This window comes from Pomacea canaliculata, linkage group LG1 (assembly GCF_003073045.1).
Source record: "Pomacea canaliculata isolate SZHN2017 linkage group LG1, ASM307304v1, whole genome shotgun sequence".
Classification (NCBI taxonomy): Eukaryota; Metazoa; Mollusca; class Gastropoda; order Architaenioglossa; family Ampullariidae; genus Pomacea; species Pomacea canaliculata.
This window is the reverse complement of record NC_037590.1, coordinates 6,934,094-6,953,542: the sequence shown is the minus strand read 5'-3', so window position 1 is coordinate 6,953,542 and position 19,449 is coordinate 6,934,094. Positions and strand designations below refer to the sequence as shown.

Sequence of the window (19,449 nt, the reverse complement as noted above, 5' to 3'; positions counted from 1 at the left end):
GGCAGACCTTTTCACATGTCAGAATGTACTTCAGAGTCTAAAATATGCCCCCTACTGAAGATACACAATGGTCCAGATTTGTATATATACATATTATCGAATCTGTATGTTTTTATCTGGACATATTTCAACACTCTAAAACACATTCAGATATGTACAAGAGCGGCCCGTTATAGTAAAAGAAAAGTGCTAAGAAACAGAGCACCGTCGAGTCTTCTATATTACTTGATATCAAAGTTAACCAAGACTTCCAAGTCAGCGACGATTCTGCGCTGTGAGGTTAGCGGGAAGAGAGAGCGATAATGAGCTTGCAGAGGAACTCATCACGCCTTCCTTCCACACATTCCCTACCCCCCCCCCCCCGACCTTAGAGCGTAATCTCTTTTCTATCACATAACATGCAGCTCACAGGGTATCAATGTAGTATTACTTTCCAAACCCGCGTGGTAAACGTTATAAATGTTGCGTGCGTAATCGTAATCACAGTCCTAGGAGAAGTGAATCGTTGTTCTGAAGACATTAGCCAAGGACCTACTTCTCTGGATGTGGCTCGCTGCTAGATCCTTCTTCTGTTCTTCCTTCTCTCGCTGTTCCTTCTCTTGCTGTTCTTTCTCTCTCTGCTTCTTCTCTCGCCTGATTTTGAGGGAGGAGCGGACACGATGCTTTCTGTAGGCTCCTTGAATGGTTCTCGCAGCCACACGGCGCCTTGCGACCTCGGGGTAATACTTCTTCCTGGCTTGCCAGCCGCGCACCGCTACACACATCCAGCACGACAGTATGTAATCATTCAGACACCAAAAACTGTTTTTCAAAAATACAACTACCGTTCAAACCTGCGTATGCAGCCATAAACCTAAGCAGACAATTAAAAATAAAAAAATAAAAGTCTCACCTTTTTGAATGGTTACTGCTGCTTCGTGTCTGTTCACCACCTTAGCTTTGTACTGAATCCTTGCAAACAATCCTCTTGTCCCTTAAAAAAAGGGTTAACTTGCGTACACATACGACACTTCAATCAATCGTAAAAAAAAAAAAAAACAAACATTGCGGAAATGCGTATTTTTGTCTAGACCGCGCTGTGTTATATATATACTAAATGAATATACATTAGCTTTCTGTCATTTCTATTGATCAATCTATCATCTTGTCTGAATGCCTGTATACATTTCTAAGCCTGTAGCTATCAATCTATTATGCTTAAACATCCCTACTCCACCAACGCCAGAAATATGCCATATGTATATAATGCCGATCAGTCCGGTTACATAAATTTTTGGTTACATGTATAAGCGCGCACGAAGACTTCAAACAAGCCCTACATTTTTGGACAGTGATTGCAGCCTTTTCCCGCTGCCACTTCATTTTGTAGAACTTGCTGCGTGCCAACCAGGCGCGGAAGCAGGACTGCACGAGTACCACTTTGCGGCACAAGGCGTCATAACGCCGGGCCAACTCCTCCACGTGGTAGTACTTCAGAAACACCTGAGCTCAGAAATAAAATGGGTTACATCAAACAAAGTGCAGTCTGTGCTACAACAAAAGGCATCAACCTCGACACTGTCAAAATTCTTTGGCTGCTACTGAAGACTGTATATCTGTTGTCACAAATAGGCATGGCATCGTCTATGGCCATACCATACTGTTACGCTTGCAGATAATTTTTTGCAAATAAATCTAAAGTTAATTTATTTAGATGTATCTTGATCGAAAAATCAAAAATGTTCATTTAGTACCTATGAGATTTTGCGTTGATTTTTGGTTAGAACTTGCTTATTTCAAAACTTTCCGGACAGCAATGAGAGAGTTTTTTGACAGCCTCCTCATACCTTAGACTTGCCTACTGCACAGTTAGTCATGTCCAGCTTTTCCAGCAACAGCCTGCAGTTCTCTCGAGTGATCGGGATTTTGCTGGAGCCGTGGAAGCCAAGAATGTGGTATCTTCAACAGATTAAGCCTTCACAAGCTTTAAAAGGTGTAAGGTATAGTATCAGATAAAAACACGCGCAACATACGAATATTTCTAGTTGCTTCAATGTGTTGCACACGTCTGAGTTGTGTGGGTATCACTAGAATTATTCTCTGGAACCCACACTCATTTCTGGTCTCGAGTACTTTGCTTGGCAAGAAATAATCCTTCTTGTGGAATCTGATGGAATAGAAGCGGTGATGTGTGAGAACTGAGGACTATGTGCGCACGAGTGTGAGATGTCGGCTGGTTAAGTAAGCTGGTGTTTGACCTATGGCTATCATTTTTTGATGCATACTTACCCCCCTGAAATTGAACTCTTATTTTAACTGGTTCTTCAGCTGAAGAAAATTACACATAAAAAAGAGAAATTTATATGCCGACTTCAACTATATCATTATATATGAATCATTTCTGGTTTGATTAGAATTTGCAATATGACTCACCTTTTGAGAAAGTCTGAGAAATTTATTCGGTGAGAAAAGCCCTGTCGTCTGATCCTGGTAGTTTCCAAGACACCGGTGTAGCGGAGCTGAGTTCTGACTCTTTCGTAGTCAAAGTTTCCAGGTTCTTTTTCATCATTGGGTTTGATGCACCTTGAGCATGGTAGAACATTTTAAGCAGTCAATCAACAGCTATGCTTTGAAAAAACTGAGAGAAAAATTAATCTAAAGCCTACAAAGGTAGGTGCTCAGGTTTTGGCAAAATCACACTTTTTAAAAGAGAAGCTTAGCTCATGTAATTTTTTTTAGAAAAAGAGGCGTGAATAACAACAGGTAAGATAGCTTCCTTTCACTCTGGTGATGCTTGAATCAATGGCTGTGGCGCATTTCACAAACACTTCATCTCAGTGAGCAGCGTCCACATTTCACAGCCCCTACATCTGGATGGGCACAAGGGGGGACCTATGCAGCATGTATTTTGCAACAAAGCTGATATTTCTGCTGTCCCATATTCTGCCCAACCTCGCCATTGTTGCTGTTAAAGTTGTGATCATGAGTTAAATGTTCGCCGTCCGGGAGAGTAGATCGATGTCGAGATGGGGCAGACAGCAGTAAGGCTTTTCGCTAACTCGGAACCCTCACCAACAAAGGTCAGCAGAGAACATCAGTCGTCGAAGACAACGTTGATCACATTCTCAGGGAAGGCCAAGGCTGTACTCGACCGATGGACTGAATACTGCAAAGACCTCTACAACTTCCCGATGGAGACAAACTCAAATTCTCCAAGGCAACCATGCAGTGAACATTGACCTTACGGACCTCCCTGTCCTACGGGAATAGGTCGAATCGGCCATAGGCACCTGAAGGGAGGGAAGTTCCTTTGGGGTCGACAGTGTGTTCCAAAACAAAGGCACATCGAATTATGTTGGAAAATCTGCGAAAACAAAAAGTGTTCATATCCCTCCCGAAAAAGGGGAGCAGCAAGCAATTTAAGCATAACGGTGGGTAAAAGGCTTACTCTGTAAGCAGCAGCGCTTCTTCGGTGACTTTTAGTTGGAAGCATGAAAATGGCTGGATGGGAGATGATACCAAAATAACTAAAACGGCAAGACACAAAATATATACCTGACAAAGTGAGGTGTGCCAGCTACCATTTTATTCAGTAGGTCCATTAATGAGAACCGAAAATATGTGGCCACAGTCTGTTGAATTCGAGTCATGCTTGCTGAGCCTGTCAAATGCTGAAAATGCAGTGAAACATAAGTTAAGGGGAAAATATTTCTTTATAAAAGTTTTAATGTACAAATTTAGACTTTGTCTCTCTCCCATGCCCATCTCTCACTTGTTATCCTTTCTTAGATCAACATCCTCAACTTATATATATATAGGGTTCAAAAATGAGGTCTATGATGCAATAAAGGTTAATATATGAGACCCAACAGAAAACTACAGAGAGCAAAATATGTCAGCATGCCCATTCATACTGCCCAAATATTTCCTTTAATTGAATGGGCCTAAGAAAACCATTTATCTAAACACAAAGTCTCTGAACATTTCTGAAAATTAAAACAACAGCTGGCTTATGATAACTATTTTTAACAAATCTTTAGTTAGCAGCAAAAGGGACAGAACAACAATTGTCATCAAGGATTTCTCTATAGTGATAAAAAAACCCCACATTTACATTTTACTTTTTAAAACGAGATCTTAGGAAATCACAAAGCTTTTTAAAACACCCCAAGAAACTGATTTTTGACTGCTGCTAATGCACTGGCAAATGTGGAGCTCGCACTCACCAAGGGATGAAAGAACTTAAAATTATTTTAAAGGAAGAGAAAAAAACAAATTCAACAATGATTCATCTTAAATTTTAAAAACAGAACTATTTATATCAACCCCCTATCCATTTTCTTTTACTCTGCACCTGCATGCCATCAACACAAATCACCTGCTGCTTTCTTTAATGAAAATAAATTAAGATACATGTATATATATCATACCAAAAGAGCAAATACTTGTTCGATATAATAGAATTCTAAAGGATTTTAGTATTCATCATGTTCTCTGCATCGCTTTAATCTTTTTTATTTTTAAGATCAGTGCAGGATGTGAGTCATCATTTTTCACAGCAAGCTAAAGAGGTCATCTGACTGTACATACTGTTTTCCAAACCTAACATGTCTTTCAAGCATTAAACACTTGTCATAACAGAGTACAATAGCTAGGTCAGAATTTTAGAGCAAGCTGCAGGGAATGAGCAAAAGAGGGTTCACTTTATGATGAAAAACAATTTAATTTAGTTTATGTTAATGCAATTCATAAATAAAACAAAATGATTTGCTGCCAGCTTTAGAGCATATTTTTTCAAAAGCATCATAGCTGTACTAGCAGGCAAGAACCCTTCTTACTTTACACACACCACACACGCAAGTATATATATGAAATGGATGAAATTTCCACAGCTGTCTTCTTCAACATCTTATGACTAGAACTAAAAAATAACCAAGATAAAGAATGTGATAAAGGAATATTCTTCCGTTGAATTGTTCAAGTGGAAAGTGTGACACCCAGAATAATCTCATGCTAGTATGTCATCTGATGTTTCTCTTCTTACTACTGAGCAATTTCAAAGTAAGAATGGGCCAAATCTTAAATGGAAAAGCATCTTCACACAAATGGGTGCAAAAGCAAAGCCTAAAAAAAACCCAGAAAAAAAAATGCAGCTAACAGATAGGTGATCTGGTTTTGGTAAATGGAACTGACTTGAACCCCACTTCCCAAGCATGGGTTATCTCCTAAAACTTGGTAAAAGTATATTCGGATTTCCTGTGTTTGCCTTGACTAGCTCTAGAAAAGCATGCATATAGTTTTTGAATAGCATTAGCAAAGTAAGTAGTTTTTATTTCTGTATTTTGCCATATCATGCATATTTGAAGTAATACTGTAGCCCCAGTTCCTGTGAAAATGACACATTTAGAAGAGTTCTGAAAAGCAACCAATTAACTAACTTAAATGGTTCCAGTGAGCCACCTTACATGATTTAACTGTGATTTATGTTCATGACTGGTCTATGATAATCATCATCAGATATGGTAGCACATAAATAGTTGGGTCTGGAGAAATAATTTTATTAAATATTAATGGATTAATTTACAAGCTGCAACTTTAAATAAGGTGAATATTTGTTTTGTGATCTCTGCTGCAGTAAGCAGATAAATCACCTCTAGCTGTCATAACAAAGCCACAGAAAACTACACGCATTAAAATTGTTTTGTTTAAAGAAAACACGTAATAGCGAGAGAAGATATATGCTGAAGACTCAATAAAAAGTTACTCAGACATGCGCATACAAGGCATTTGTAAATACTTACAAATAATCTACCATAGATCTGAAAAGCCATCCATCCATAAAAATAAATATGAAAGGATCAACAAGAATAAATATTATTGCTTAATAAGGGATAGGCACCTTACTGTTATTTTTTAAATATACATGCATGCACAGGTGCATTAGAGGCATCCAATGATTATTTGTGCTTGCTTTCTCTCTCTCTTACTGGAAAGGGGAAAGGGTTCAAAAGTTCAAAGAATTTCTACTTCAGAATTTTTGAGTGATCTTTGTTGCTGTCTTGAAACGATGTCTAAATAAAAAATTCTGAAATTTCATCCCCAAAAGAGAGACTGAGACATGAAATAAACCATGGAGTGATGATGATGGCTTGTTCTTCTTTCAATGCTTTAATGACCTTGTCACAGTCCTGAAAAAGTTTCTTCCTCGAAGCGAGTGCTTGATTTTTGGAAAATGTCAAACATCATATCCCACTAGTTTGGCTGAGTCTAAATTATATGAATGTTGAAGATATCTGAGAAGAAAATATTTTCACAAAAGTCCCCTTTGCTCTTTTTTATTTTATTTCTCCATTTATGTTTTGGATGATGCAATACAAGAATTACTTAATTTCTTAGTCATCAAGTTATTCTTAGAATCAAGGTTCAACACAAAAATAAGTTTAAACTAAAATCATTGTGTACAAAGTCTCTGAAAGTTTGGATCTCCCCCAAAATATGTATGTATGCACAAACACACATCTATAGATAAAATTCCTGACACAAACTGATCAAAGACTACCAGAAAATCTATCCATTCAATTTAAATCGTGCTACATGTACTCATAATATGATCTTCAACAACTTCCTCAGGAATTCCCCAAAATATGTAGATAGAATGTTACATGAGTTGAAATAAAAGCTTTTTATTCCTATAAATTTATTTTGTGTAGCAAGATGATACCTCTAACACACTACTGCTGGCCTTATTAAAATAAAATGGTGTCAGCACAGCTGTTTATTGATGTAAAAAAAAAACCAAACAAACCCCAGTTTGTTTATACTTAGAAATACCAAGACCTCTGATTGGTTACGAGCAGAGTTTAAAATATATTACACACATAAACTCCTTTCTTTAAAATAATTTGTCATATTAGCATATGACCACCATCACTATAACACTATATTTTCAAGGCACAGAGCTGTAAGTAAACCATAAAATGTGATTATAATAATAAAGCAAAAATCTTTCCATTTATATTGTGGTTAAATAATTGGCATGCAAGAAAAAAAGTGTTCTTTTGTATTTTTTAAAACAAATTCACCAAAATAAAGCAAAACAAAGATGATTTACCCTGCTGCCACCCATTGAGGCAGCATTTCTGTGGGCAATACTGGTCACTGCAGGCATAGTGGATATGGGAGAGGGAAGCGTTGATGAACGGACACTTGAGTGTAAGGAGTTACTGCCAGAGGACAGATTGCCTGAAAAAGAACCAGACTCACAAAAGATAGTGCATTCAGAAAAATTCATCTTTTTTCGTTAGATTTGTTATAAACATCGAACAAGGCAACATCTAAATAAATATTTTAATTTTATAACAGTTTTTTTTTTATTAAATGCTTCAGTACGGTATTTGTGTATGAATATGCTGATAGTGTAAGAATATTATTTTATCATTAAATTCCTACTTCTACTTTTATAAAGTTCCTGACTTTTGAAATCTTACCTACAGCTACAGACTTTTTTAGTAATAAACATGCATAAAGCAGTTTGAGTAAATCAATCGATAAAAGTGTTTGAACATAACTAGGCTGTGAGATACCAAATTTTAAAAAAATGACATGGCGCCACAGAAACCCTGAACAACTGGGAGATATACTTCAAAATTAAAATCAAACTTTATAAGACTTTCCAATCAAAGAGTGACAATCCAATATCATGAAAAAATATCGCCCCTGAACTAAGTTGCTTTTTTTTTTAGCATGTTTCTAGCCTACGGAGGCCTTTGAAGAAAACAGCCCCAGATACAACACATCCCTCAATGTAAATGAAATTAGTAGACTAGCTAATGTTGACTAGTCTACAATGGGTTAATACACATCACAGTAAACTATAACAAATACTGCACGAAAGTGTGGAAACTGGTGATGAGTTTTGCATTCACAGATACTCCAAGATCAAGCAAATAAAAGCCAGCAAAAACTCACAAATGTGCAGAAAAAGTTCATGTGCTCTGCAATCACAAATACTCCAAGGTGAAACATTGGTCACACCAGCCAAGTATATTCGTGAACAGAAACCTCACCAGCTAACACACCTGGGTTTAAGTGCAGGTATAAAGAAGAGCTGAAGTACAAACAAAAACTTGATGCCCTGATTGAAGACGCACCTGTCTTGCTGAGTGGGGTCTGGAACAGGGTGCGCACCACCTTATTTTCAGATGTGCGCAAAATATGGATGATCTCAACTGGTAAACGATCACGATTCTTCTCTAAGAACCCAGTAGCATCATATTCCACCTAGAAGTAAAATGCATTTGCATGAATTCTCTCAGAAAGCATGCTAAAATCATGCTGATAACTAATGCTGTCCACAAAGTAATGATTTAGTCAGTGAGATTTTAAAGTTTAGGTAAAGTTTAGACACAATCTGATAGTGATGCAAGCTATTTTTTGTTATGCACCCAACCATCCACCAACTGAGCCACACACACACATATATATAAATATATACAGCTGTTAACATGTGTAAACCTACATACACATGTATATATGCACATAAAACCACACCATACACATCCACACAAAATAAAAACGGAGATAAGAAGGTAGAGATGTTGAAAATGAATAAAAAGAAAAACAAGTTTCCTTTAAAATATATGGAAAAGCACTTACACATGCTACTGTGTAAGAGAAATATTTTGTAGTTTCAGAACACATATCTGCTATTGACCCATACATTTAAAGATCTACTCAAAGGATGTTTCATTAACTTGCTTAGACCAACAAAGACTTTCCCAAAGAAAGAATCAAAAAAAGAATCTCACTCGGCCAGCATAGTGCTCAATCCAGAAGAGAAGGTTATTGCCCTTAGGTTGAGAGTACACTCCTGTTCGAATATTCTGGTTAAACTTGTCTGAAACATCATGCATAGGTAAAGTAATGAAAGGAACAAAGAGATATGTAGAATCACTAGGTCAAAATCCAAAGCTGCTACCAAGACACAACCACTACAACCATTCTCAAATGTTCACTTGGCTCAGTCACCAAAAGATTAGCCAGCAATCATCACCTTTGACCCCAGTTGATATACTTAATTAAACAGAAGCTACTCAAATAATAATAAACATCATCAGCTTACCCACTAGTGTCTGGTCAGTGGCTTTTGGGAAGTTGCTCTCTTCGTCCAGCAAAGAAAGCAAGCCAACAGGCTTGGCCAGAAACATATCCAGGATTGGTCGATTATCAGTATAAGTCACATGAACTGCTTCAATCTCCTCTTTTTCATATTCTGCCTGCGAGGTGCATGAGACAAACTATAAATACCATGCAAGGCAAATCTGACATAAGAACATTACATAAGTTAGCTTTTGATTATTAAACTGGACAATAAAGGAAGATTGAAATAATGTATATACTGACCAGTTCCCAGGCAAAGATATGCTGGTTAAAGTAATACTGGATTTGTTCGTTGGCAATGTTGATGCACAGCTGCTCAAAAGAGTTTGTTTCAAAATTTTCAAACCCAAAGATGTCTAATAACCCAGTCACCAGCCTGTCATTTCTGTAAAGATACAAATGATGATGACTGATATCACTGTTTAAAACACAAGACTGTACTGTCCATATTTGTGTTGGTACTGAACATGAGAGAAGGACCAAAAGTTTGAAGAATTTTACTTCACAACTTTCTATCGACTTTGTGCTGAACCTTCACATCTATGCTTCATCCTTCACAAGATAAAAATCAAGACAAGAAATTCAAAAAGAAAGCAAAGGTGATGTCTGTAAACAGTTACTTTTTTCAAAACACCCCAAAAAAGAAAAGGTGTCCAGCCTTCTGGCATCAACCTCACCCAGGCACCAACCCCCCTCCCCCAACCCTATCAACCAGGAAGCCTGTGACTTTTGCTTTTATCCAAAAATGAAGCGCACACTTCAAAGAAGAACCTTTAAAGGCCAATACAAGGCCACTAATGCAGTGATGAGAAGATGATCTTTATATTCACTCTCTCTTTCATTTTTCATTTTAATTTCTGTTCTGGAGGATGAGGGAATGAAGGAATTTTTTTAATGAGACATCAAGTTTCAAAGCAAATCTTTGAAGTTATGGACCTTTCCTTATACTGTAATCAAATCTTTCCTTGGCAGAGAGAACTTTAGACAGTGACCTTTCTGCACACATTTTTTTTTAATATGCAGATATAGATATGTGCTTATCCTGTCCATATTTAGAGTCTCCCCCCACCCCTACTAATGTAAGAGCTTAGCAAGAAGATGGCTGCATATATGGACAGCCCAAAATACACATCAGCAGGAAGTAATGCATTATTCTGCTTTACACTGGGATTTTTCTTTAAATTTTTTTGTTGCTGTTTTATTGATGTTTTCATGCAGCTGTGTTACTCGTTAAAATAAAGCACTCCAAAGTGAAGAAAAACAACAACAACAACAAAAAGAATGTATGAATGAGTTTACTCACTCTCCCCCTGAAGTGGGCTTGAGAAGGGCTGAGATTCTATTAACAATCCAAGAGAAAAGACGACCATACAGAGCTTTAGCCATGGCATCTCTGGCAATGACGGCCTCTTGAACACTATTGGCACGCACAATGACTTCACCTTTTGCTACCATGCCTGTAGTTGTCAAACACTCCAAGAGATCTTTGATGTCAAGGCCAAGCATACGTGCCACTGAAAAAATGGAAGACAGGTTGAAATACTGGCACTTTGATTTATATCTGATATAAATCAGATTATATTTGATTTAAATCGGAACAAATTGCCTATTAGAGGTGCTAGTTGCAGCCTAAGCTCAAATAACTTTTCTTGTAAATCACATTCTTTCTTATCAGACTAATCTGCACCTATGATATTAACATGTGAGATGAATACCTATGCTGGATATTTATCTTGTAAAACATGAAAAACATCTTCAGTCTGCATTTCTTTATTTAGCTATAAGTTTAGAGGGGCACTGTAGCCATAAACAATAAGACACACAAAGCAGAGATATATAAAAAGAATAATAGCAATCCAATTACATTTTGCAACTACAATAGTAAATGAACATGACATTTTTATTATAAGACAGTCATATCATACACAAAGGAGTATAGAGTTACTGATAGAGTGACAATGCAATTTGTTTAATGTCTGCTGAGATGAACATTTAAAATTGCATTTAATAAACTGATATCAGAGTAAAAACATATAAGTAATGATAATAAAAATAATGAAGTATTTAATGTGTTTTTGTGCTTAATTATTCATGCAAGCCTCCCATAAAATTATCAACATAAAACTATTTTTTTGAGTATTTTTTCTTATAAAAACCACAGCATACTCAAATTTTGTTCACTTTCAACACTTACACATTTTTTTCCTTGAGATGTTCAAAGTTTTAGCAAAGTTGCTTTTTATGCAAGAACTGGGTTTGACTACAAGCATATGAGGCCAAATCTAATTCTTTTCCAGATGAATGTATCTTTATCCATATCAAGAAACACACAAAAAAAAAAAAAAAAAAGAAAAAGAAAAACAAAAGAAAAAAAAAAAAAAGAGAAGAAAAATAGAAGAAAGAAATTTTCCTGACCAATTTCAACGATGTCATTGTTAGCAACTGTGCAAGACTCCCCACCATGTGTATTCTCTGTTTCTACAAAGTCAATATTGCCAGTATGAAGAATAGCCACAAGAATGCGATAGACTGACTGCACCTCCTGCACATAAATTTAAACTTAAGAAAGGCTGTTGCTAATCAAAACTAAAGCTAAACACCATCATTGTTAGAAATAGGAAGCCAAATACACAGTATATTAAATACAGCAGAGATGTTGAGCACATTATCTAGCCATAACTTGCTCTCATAAATCTCTATCACAAAGTAAAATTAGCTTAATGACTATGAGTTCAAGAAAACTTAATACTTGCAGATAAGATATTTATCACATCTTATCTGCTGCCATAAATCCCAAACTAACTGCTACATTTTTTATATAATATATTCTTTATAAGGACTATATAATCCCAGTAATGTTTATAAAGAAACCATGAACTTATCACATAAAGAATTTCACTGGTTTATAGTCTGCAGCTCTAAATGATGACATTGTCATAATTATAATGGAAAAAATAACAGGTAATAATAAATGATTTAAACTCTCAAAGAAAATCAAAACTTAAAAAAAGAAAGGAAAAACAAATGTGCTCACATCAGGTTGAAACCCAATAATGTTAAAGCAATACTCAATGGCTTTGAATCGGACTCTGTTGACAGAAAATGCAGCAACATCCTGTTGCTGACTTGTATATTGGTAGATATACCTGCACACATGATTGAAATACATATCTTTCACACCTAAAATATTACCTATTATTTTATGTAAAAACTGTAGTGTAACATTTAAAAAAAAACTTTTCTGTTTGAAATTTTTATTTTGAAGCGTTAAGCCAGACTTGTTTGTTGGTAAAATGTGAATGCAAACTGCTATTACAAATACTGACGGACCTATTTTAAAAAACATTCTTTCTCTCACCTGTATACTTTACCATGCTGCAGGTGAAATTCGCTTTCATTATCATGGGAGACTAAGCCATCATGAATATAGTAAAATATATGAAAGTTCTGTTCTCCTCTGAAAAATACATGAAAATAAAATTTTGCAATAGCAGACAGCAGGCAAGCAGCACAAACTTGAGCGACAGAGAAAAAGAGAGAGTGGTTTAAAAGGTAAAAAGAAAGAGAAACAGAGACTGTTTAACCAGACAACACTAGTAAAGGCAACATGTCAGGAAGGCAAAGAAATTACTGGTAAGATAATGTAAAAACATGCCACTAAAATTCAAATTCCAGAGAAAATTCATTAAATATAACCTTTATGAAATATGTGATACACTTTTTTATCTCTGCTCTGTTCACCTGCCAGTCCTTTCCTATTTTTAATTTTGTGTGTAGACCTGTACCTCACCCTCCTCTTGTGGCTTTCACTCCTAAGATCCTAAGAGAGACTATATCTTAGAATGATGCTTGGAATCATCATCTGTACATATTGAATCTTGAAATCACTTACATTGCCTGATTTATAACACGAGACTTTTCCAAAAGATATTCGGTAATCTTTGCTGAAACAAAAGAAGTGATAAAAACAAAATGTCAAATTTTATGTTTAATATTTTAGGTATCAATCCTGTGCATGAAAAAGTAAGACTTGCAAAAATAATGATAGGGAAAAAAATCTATATGACAGCAAATGTATTTACTTAGCAAAAATACTGTACAGTAATTAAATGTTTTAAAATGTTCTTCTATACACCAACAATACCACTGTTTTAACAAATAAATTTACACACCTCCCATGACAGTGCCCGTAGAAGAAGTGAAAAAGAGTTCCAAGTATTTTCCAAAACGTGATGAATTGTCATTGATGACAGTTTTGGCATTACCAAATGCCTCCATCAGAGGATTGACTTGCAGAATTCGATCTTCAAGTTTTCGATTCTCTGCCTTATAGAAGAAAACAAGTATATATACTTTAAAAGAGTCATACAGTCATAAGTTCACGCCACTAATCCAACAGAAGACTGATACAAACACATACTGACTGCCACAGTTGTTAACTTTAACAGCATATTAAGACATGTGGAATGTAAAAATTATGTATTGGAAAACTCTGGAAAGTTATTAGGACCTTTTTCTCCTGCATGTTAAAACTTCATACCTTGCCAAGAAGGGTCAGCTGTTGCACAAGGAAATTGGCACTCTCTGTCTTTCCTGCACCAGACTCTCCACTGATAACAATGCACTGAAATTAACAGATTTTGCTAGTGCAGAAAGATCACTCCAGACACAAGGTGTGGCATTTAAATTTTAGTGTAGAAATGTCTTCCCAGACAGCATATAATGCACCATTCAATCTACTCCAGAAATGTCAGGTTATTTCACTCTGGTTTTCTAGTGTATTCAAACAGCTCCATTACCTGATTGTGCTGATTATGCATCATGCTCTGGTAGGCCTGGTCTGCCACACCATAGATATGGGGTGGATTGTCTGCCTTAGCGGCATGCATATACCTCTGAGCAAGCTGAAACAAAAAATCATATATTACAATGGAACTTTGTTTATTGAAACAACAGAAGAAAAGCACAGCTATATTTAAATACATTGTGATAGCTGCTCCATCATACTTAAGGTTCTTTTAAGTTTACATTTGTCCTTCTTTTAAGAAAAGTGAAGACACTAAAAAGTAATCAGATTAGCCCATATTTAGATATGAAAAAATAATACAAACAACTCAAACATGTATAACATAATCTGTAGTTTTAAGGATAATGAAGCAAACAAAGTGAAAACACAACAAACCTCTTCAGAATAAATAGTTAGGGGTGTAAAAGGGTTAACAGCCAGTAAAATATCTCCAATATATGTGTAGATGATTTCATCACTGTACCGGCTTGATAATTCCTTGATTATCACATCCTGTTAAAAATAAAGTCATAATGTCTTTGAGATTCTGAATGAGATCAATATTTTGGCAACACTAACACAATGAAGACACTTTGAGATATCTATTTTAACAGCCCAAACGCCATGTCTATCAATAACAGTATAAACTGTATAACGGTTATGTGGATTCAAGAACCTTACAGGTAAATGTTCTGATGGAGTTGTCACAGATCACTATATTCATCATCTCTAAGCACCATTAAAATTTCCTTATCTTATCTGCATATATCTTACAAAAATACAAAACTCCGCAGCACATTTAGTGCTTAGATCTAGGAAATGGGACCATGTCAATCCTCTCCTTTGTTTTGTGCACTGGCTACTCCTCTGTTCTCAAATTCAACTACAAGCTGTCTGTGCTATCTTTTCTTTGCAGGCTCCAGCCTTATTTCTCTAAGCTTCTTTCCCTTACATTCCTGCCAGACAACTCCACTTTTTGATGATTCTGATGACCGAGCCCTCACTATCCCTATTCCTAGAACCACCACATATGGTCACCGGAATTTTAGTTACTGTCCTGAAAAACAGTGGAACCATCTTCCTTTCCATATCCACCACCTACCCACCACTGAATCCTAAAAGCACATCTGTTCCATAAGCATTACTCATTACACCAATCAACAAAAGGCCATATCATTTTAAAACTCGTTCACTTTTTTAAAAAATCTATTAGTTGTCAATAGTTGTGAGTATAGTCTATTCCAGGCATGTCAAACGGAGGATCCCCCTAGGGCCACATGTCATGGGATGTCATGAGGGCTGCACACAACTAACTGAAGTCATTTCATAAAAATTATTGTAGAATACTTTTATTACTTAAACTTAGAAACACACAATGTTCATACAAATGGTTTAGTGGCTAGCCACATTCATGAATGCAAAGTAATAAAGTAGTTTAACAAAAGAAAAAAAAAAGAAATTTTAAACAGCAACATAAACTTGCATGCAACAGCAGCAAATATAGTCCAAAAATTACCACAGTTCAAACTATCATTTATTTACGGCTATTTTTAGTGTTTTGGCAAGAAGCTTGACACCTTGTCTTAAAAACAGTTTTTGCTATATCTAGCTGAAATGTATATTCCGATTTTCATCCGAGATGAGGTTTTGATCAGTCAGTCTTGTTCTCTGAGAAGTGTTTTTTGATTTCACAAAGAAAAATAACTGCTCACACATAGGTAGCACTGAACATAATCCTTGTAGCGAACTTTCTGAAGTTTTTAAACTTTTCAGGAAAGTATGAAAAAACCTGACAAAAAAATTTTACAAATCATTACAGTGACCTTTATTTGGGCCACAGGAGTGCTTGCAAAGGACTGCATGAGGTCCATGGGCCACATGTTTGACATGCCTGGTCGGGTCTATTGACTAGTCTGCCTGCTCATTTTCCTCTGCAGATTTATGGCACTCTCCATCCTTACTGTCTGCTCCCTGATCCATCTTTGTGTCTTCTATGATTGTTTTTTATTACTTGTCTGCAAGGTTGTTTCTCCTGCTATCCTTTGTAGACTGTCCATGCTTCTTTGTCTCAAGCGCTAAGGGCATGCTTCTTTGTAAACATGATCATGCGCAATATAAATCACACTTTTATTACTTACTGTTATTCTAGCTTAGCAATTCTTCAGGTAAAGAAAGAAAAAAAATTGCTTTGCATACATACCTCATCTAGTGTTTCTAAGGTGGCTAGGTCGTCGACAGTTAATGACGATTCTTTGTGATTTTTTCGACCTGATTTAAATTGACCATGCTTTGTTGTCACATGTGGAGGCTCTACTCTCTGTTCCATCTTAGAAATCAACTCTACTAACTGTTTGCGAAGCTGGAAAATTCAGTATTAGAAAAAAAAAAAATCAATAATTTTTTTCAGGAGGGATAAGCAAGAGGAAACATTCCCAAGCATTCTCACAAAAGTAAAATCGATGCTAAAATTACATTGTACTCCACTTATTGATTGTAAGCTTAAAATTTTATAAGCATTCCTGATTCCTGATCTATGGAGATAAAATATCAAATATAGGCAGGCTCCTGGTATAAACAGGCTAAATTTTGATATACTCACTTTAAGTGTCAAAAAACTGATCTAAATCTGCTTCTAATCAATCAAGCAATCGTTGGCTAATTAACTCCAGGAACTGAAGCAAGATTGAAATTCCTGACATTCAAAAAAGAATATTTAAAGACAAAAATTAAAAACGAGTACAATAGAAATCAGCATTATTGGCCAATTTACAGACATTCATAATGCTCTGTCTTCATTGCAGACCATTAATCTACCAACCAAAATATTTTTTTTTCAAACCTCTGTTGTATCTGTTGGCACTTTTTGTATGAAAGGATGAGATAGTAGATCGCCTGTGAATGACCTTTGTTCAAAGTCTTTCACTAGACATCTGGAAAAAATTACCATCATCATCATCATCTTAATATTACAACACCTATCACACTTATGGTCATTCTCCCACCACCATTGCTGATGCCCTACTAACAACCACTGTTTTCAATGTCTTTTACATGATCATATTCTTTATAATCATTCTGGTAAAACTACTGGTATTATACTCATGGAAAACTTTTCCAAAAGACCACTATATACGCTCCGCCATTAGACTTGCTTGCATTTACTTACACAATGTTTACCCTCTTCTCAGTTCTCATGTGCACTCAAAAGACCATACATACATGTGTACATGACTATTAAATGTCTAGTAGATGCACGAAACACCCATTTCACTCACTTTGCAATGAAGTCATGAAATTCTGGAGACCACAGCACTCCTTTAGAAAGTGTTGGTGGTGGACTTCTGTCAACACACAAATCATATAATAATCATAAAAAAATAACGAAAGCAATATTCACAATATTTTACATGTCCTGTTGTAAAACAAACTTACTTTAATATTATTGGTCTGGAGCTTTACCACTACTCATTTCACTTTTGTGTTGTAGGCACATGCACCAACCAGAATATAGTTCTGTTCATTTGAACCATATGTTTCTTGCTGCACGTAAACAGAAGCCCTCACCACAAAGAAGCTGACTTTGGCTGGGACTCCTAGATCAGGAGCTTAGCCTCATTAACAGCACTGTTGGCTGTGTTTACTGCACTCGCCTGACGATAGTTTGTGACCACACCCATAACATCATCCAATATTCTGGCATGACCAAGTACTAAAAAAAAAATTCTTTGGCATATTTTATGCATTTTGAGCAGACACATTTTGTGCAATGTGTAGCTGCCGAAGGAAAGACTCTGCCCTCATAGTCAGGTGTATATGAACATAAATATTCACTGCTGCAAATTTCTCTACCCATGGACCTTTGTCTATACGAAACTATTTGTTCAATTAAAATAGTTTACAACCAGACCCAGGTCACGACAGGTTTTCCTCTATGCTGCTGTCAAACCGACCGTGCCATAACATTTACCCAAAACTAAGACTCAACCTACCAACAGTAAGTCTAAAGGGCTGTTGTTCATGTCATGAATAACATAATGCCACAGTAAAACTTTTTTTTTTTAAACTCAACCTACCAGCAACAAGTCTCAAGCCATCTGGGCAGCAATCAGCTTGTGCCTATGGCTATGTAACACCAGAGCTCTCCTCTAGTTGGACACTACCACTTGCAATGGCCAGCCCACTGAAATTCAGCCTGGACCGCTGCTGCATGTGGCTTTCTACCTCTGCTACCCTCTCCTATTCAATGAATGTGCTGGCCAGTGGACAAATCAGTCTGGATAAGCCCTGACTGCCAGTTGATCGGAAGTTGGCAGACAAGAGAGAAACATATGACGTAAACTGGGTATTTGCTATGAAATCTGGCTTGAGCAGCACAGGTAAATGACAGAGCATGCTGGTCCTCTAAATGTAAACAAGAGCAAGGGAAAGAGCGCAAGCAAAAAAGACAAGGCAAGACAAGGAGAGACAAATGCATGGAAGGTGGGGTGGGAAGAGAGAGCAAGTAGAATGGACATAAGGCTGCAAAATGGAAGAGGTGAAGGAGTTAAAATATCCACATCAGTGGCGTCTGAGAATATGCATATTCCTAAGCAAGCATAGGTGAACTCTTTAATTTTCAGCTCTAGATATCTTAATGTTGATTTTTTTTAATTTTATGATTTTATGCTTTTCTTATGGTAAGTGGAGATGTGATGCTTTCTTTATGCCCCTGTTTATATTTTAATACATACAATTTGAATAACACTGCAGAAAACTCTTATTAAAACTGAAATATGAAACTACATGGAAAGTGAATAAAAAAGCTTTTTTTTTTTGGTAAGACAACCAACAAGATGATGTATCTTATGGATATGGATATTCAAATCAAATCTTCTGTAATGAACCACAAGAATAACAAACCTCCACAGTCCAGTTTATAATGATTCCAAACTACAATGCATGAAAGCCTAAAGGACAAATGAAGTGTTTTATAAGGAGCTGACAGTCTCAGCAGCCCTGCAGCCTGTATAGGAATATCTTAATGATTGTTAAGTTGTGATTTCCTTTACCTGACGTACTTTGTAAAGGTCAGGGTATTTCATAATGCTGTAAATCCTGTGGTGGATATAGAATCAATGTTGAATGGGTTTTTACTTGTCAAAACAATTTCTAAATTTTTGAATTGTTTCATCAAACACATAAACGTAAATGAGCTTTTAAACCGACTACTATTTAGATCAGAAGCACAGATGATGGCAAAGTAACAAGTGCACCTGAGTGAAAATAACCAACTCTCTCTAAATATGTGGAAATTTTCTGTAAGAGAGAGAACTTTCAAATAACTGAAATTTCTTGAACCCCCTTGCCAGGCTGCTGCTTTATAGATTTGTACTGAACCCAATGGCTTGTGTGCTGTCAACATCCCCTCTTCCCTTTATCAGTTGAAAGCAATCCTGCTATGCCCCCTTTTTTGGTTTGTGCATTTTTTTTAATAGAAAAATGTTTGTGGAGAAGGTTAAGTACTTTTATGCAGAGCTGTCTATAGA

General features: G+C 36.2%; 1 protein-coding gene across 3 annotated transcripts in view; it reads right to left on the bottom strand.

Moving 5' to 3' along the window:
* Nucleotides 1–19,449, bottom strand: part of LOC112555377 (myosin-IIIb-like) — a 42,770-nt gene that overhangs the window by 14,840 nt on the left and 8,481 nt on the right. For 2 of the 3 annotated variants that reach the window (XM_025223785.1, XM_025223938.1), the window contains exons 8-31: nt 17,200–17,265; nt 16,764–16,854; nt 16,125–16,283; nt 14,321–14,437; nt 13,938–14,042; nt 13,679–13,762; nt 13,311–13,464; nt 13,031–13,082; nt 12,497–12,595; nt 12,173–12,284; nt 11,554–11,680; nt 10,442–10,652; nt 9,382–9,523; nt 9,101–9,254; nt 8,787–8,875; nt 8,130–8,259; nt 7,091–7,221; nt 5,781–5,798; nt 3,535–3,650; nt 2,413–2,562; nt 1,827–1,938; nt 1,320–1,482; nt 893–973; nt 536–754 (exon numbers count right to left, since the gene is read on the bottom strand). In XM_025223785.1, coding sequence (XP_025079570.1) covers nt 536–754; nt 893–973; nt 1,320–1,482; nt 1,827–1,938; nt 2,413–2,562; nt 3,535–3,650; nt 5,781–5,798; nt 7,091–7,221; nt 8,130–8,259; nt 8,787–8,875; nt 9,101–9,254; nt 9,382–9,523; nt 10,442–10,652; nt 11,554–11,680; nt 12,173–12,284; nt 12,497–12,595; nt 13,031–13,082; nt 13,311–13,464; nt 13,679–13,762; nt 13,938–14,042; nt 14,321–14,437; nt 16,125–16,283; nt 16,764–16,854; nt 17,200–17,265 — 2,882 coding nt within the window. The remainder of the gene's footprint in view (nt 1–535; nt 755–892; nt 974–1,319; nt 1,483–1,826; nt 1,939–2,412; nt 2,563–3,534; nt 3,651–5,780; nt 5,799–7,090; nt 7,222–8,129; nt 8,260–8,786; nt 8,876–9,100; nt 9,255–9,381; nt 9,524–10,441; nt 10,653–11,553; nt 11,681–12,172; nt 12,285–12,496; nt 12,596–13,030; nt 13,083–13,310; nt 13,465–13,678; nt 13,763–13,937; nt 14,043–14,320; nt 14,438–16,124; nt 16,284–16,763; nt 16,855–17,199; nt 17,266–19,449) is intronic. The other variant, XM_025223857.1, reaches the window with a different exon arrangement.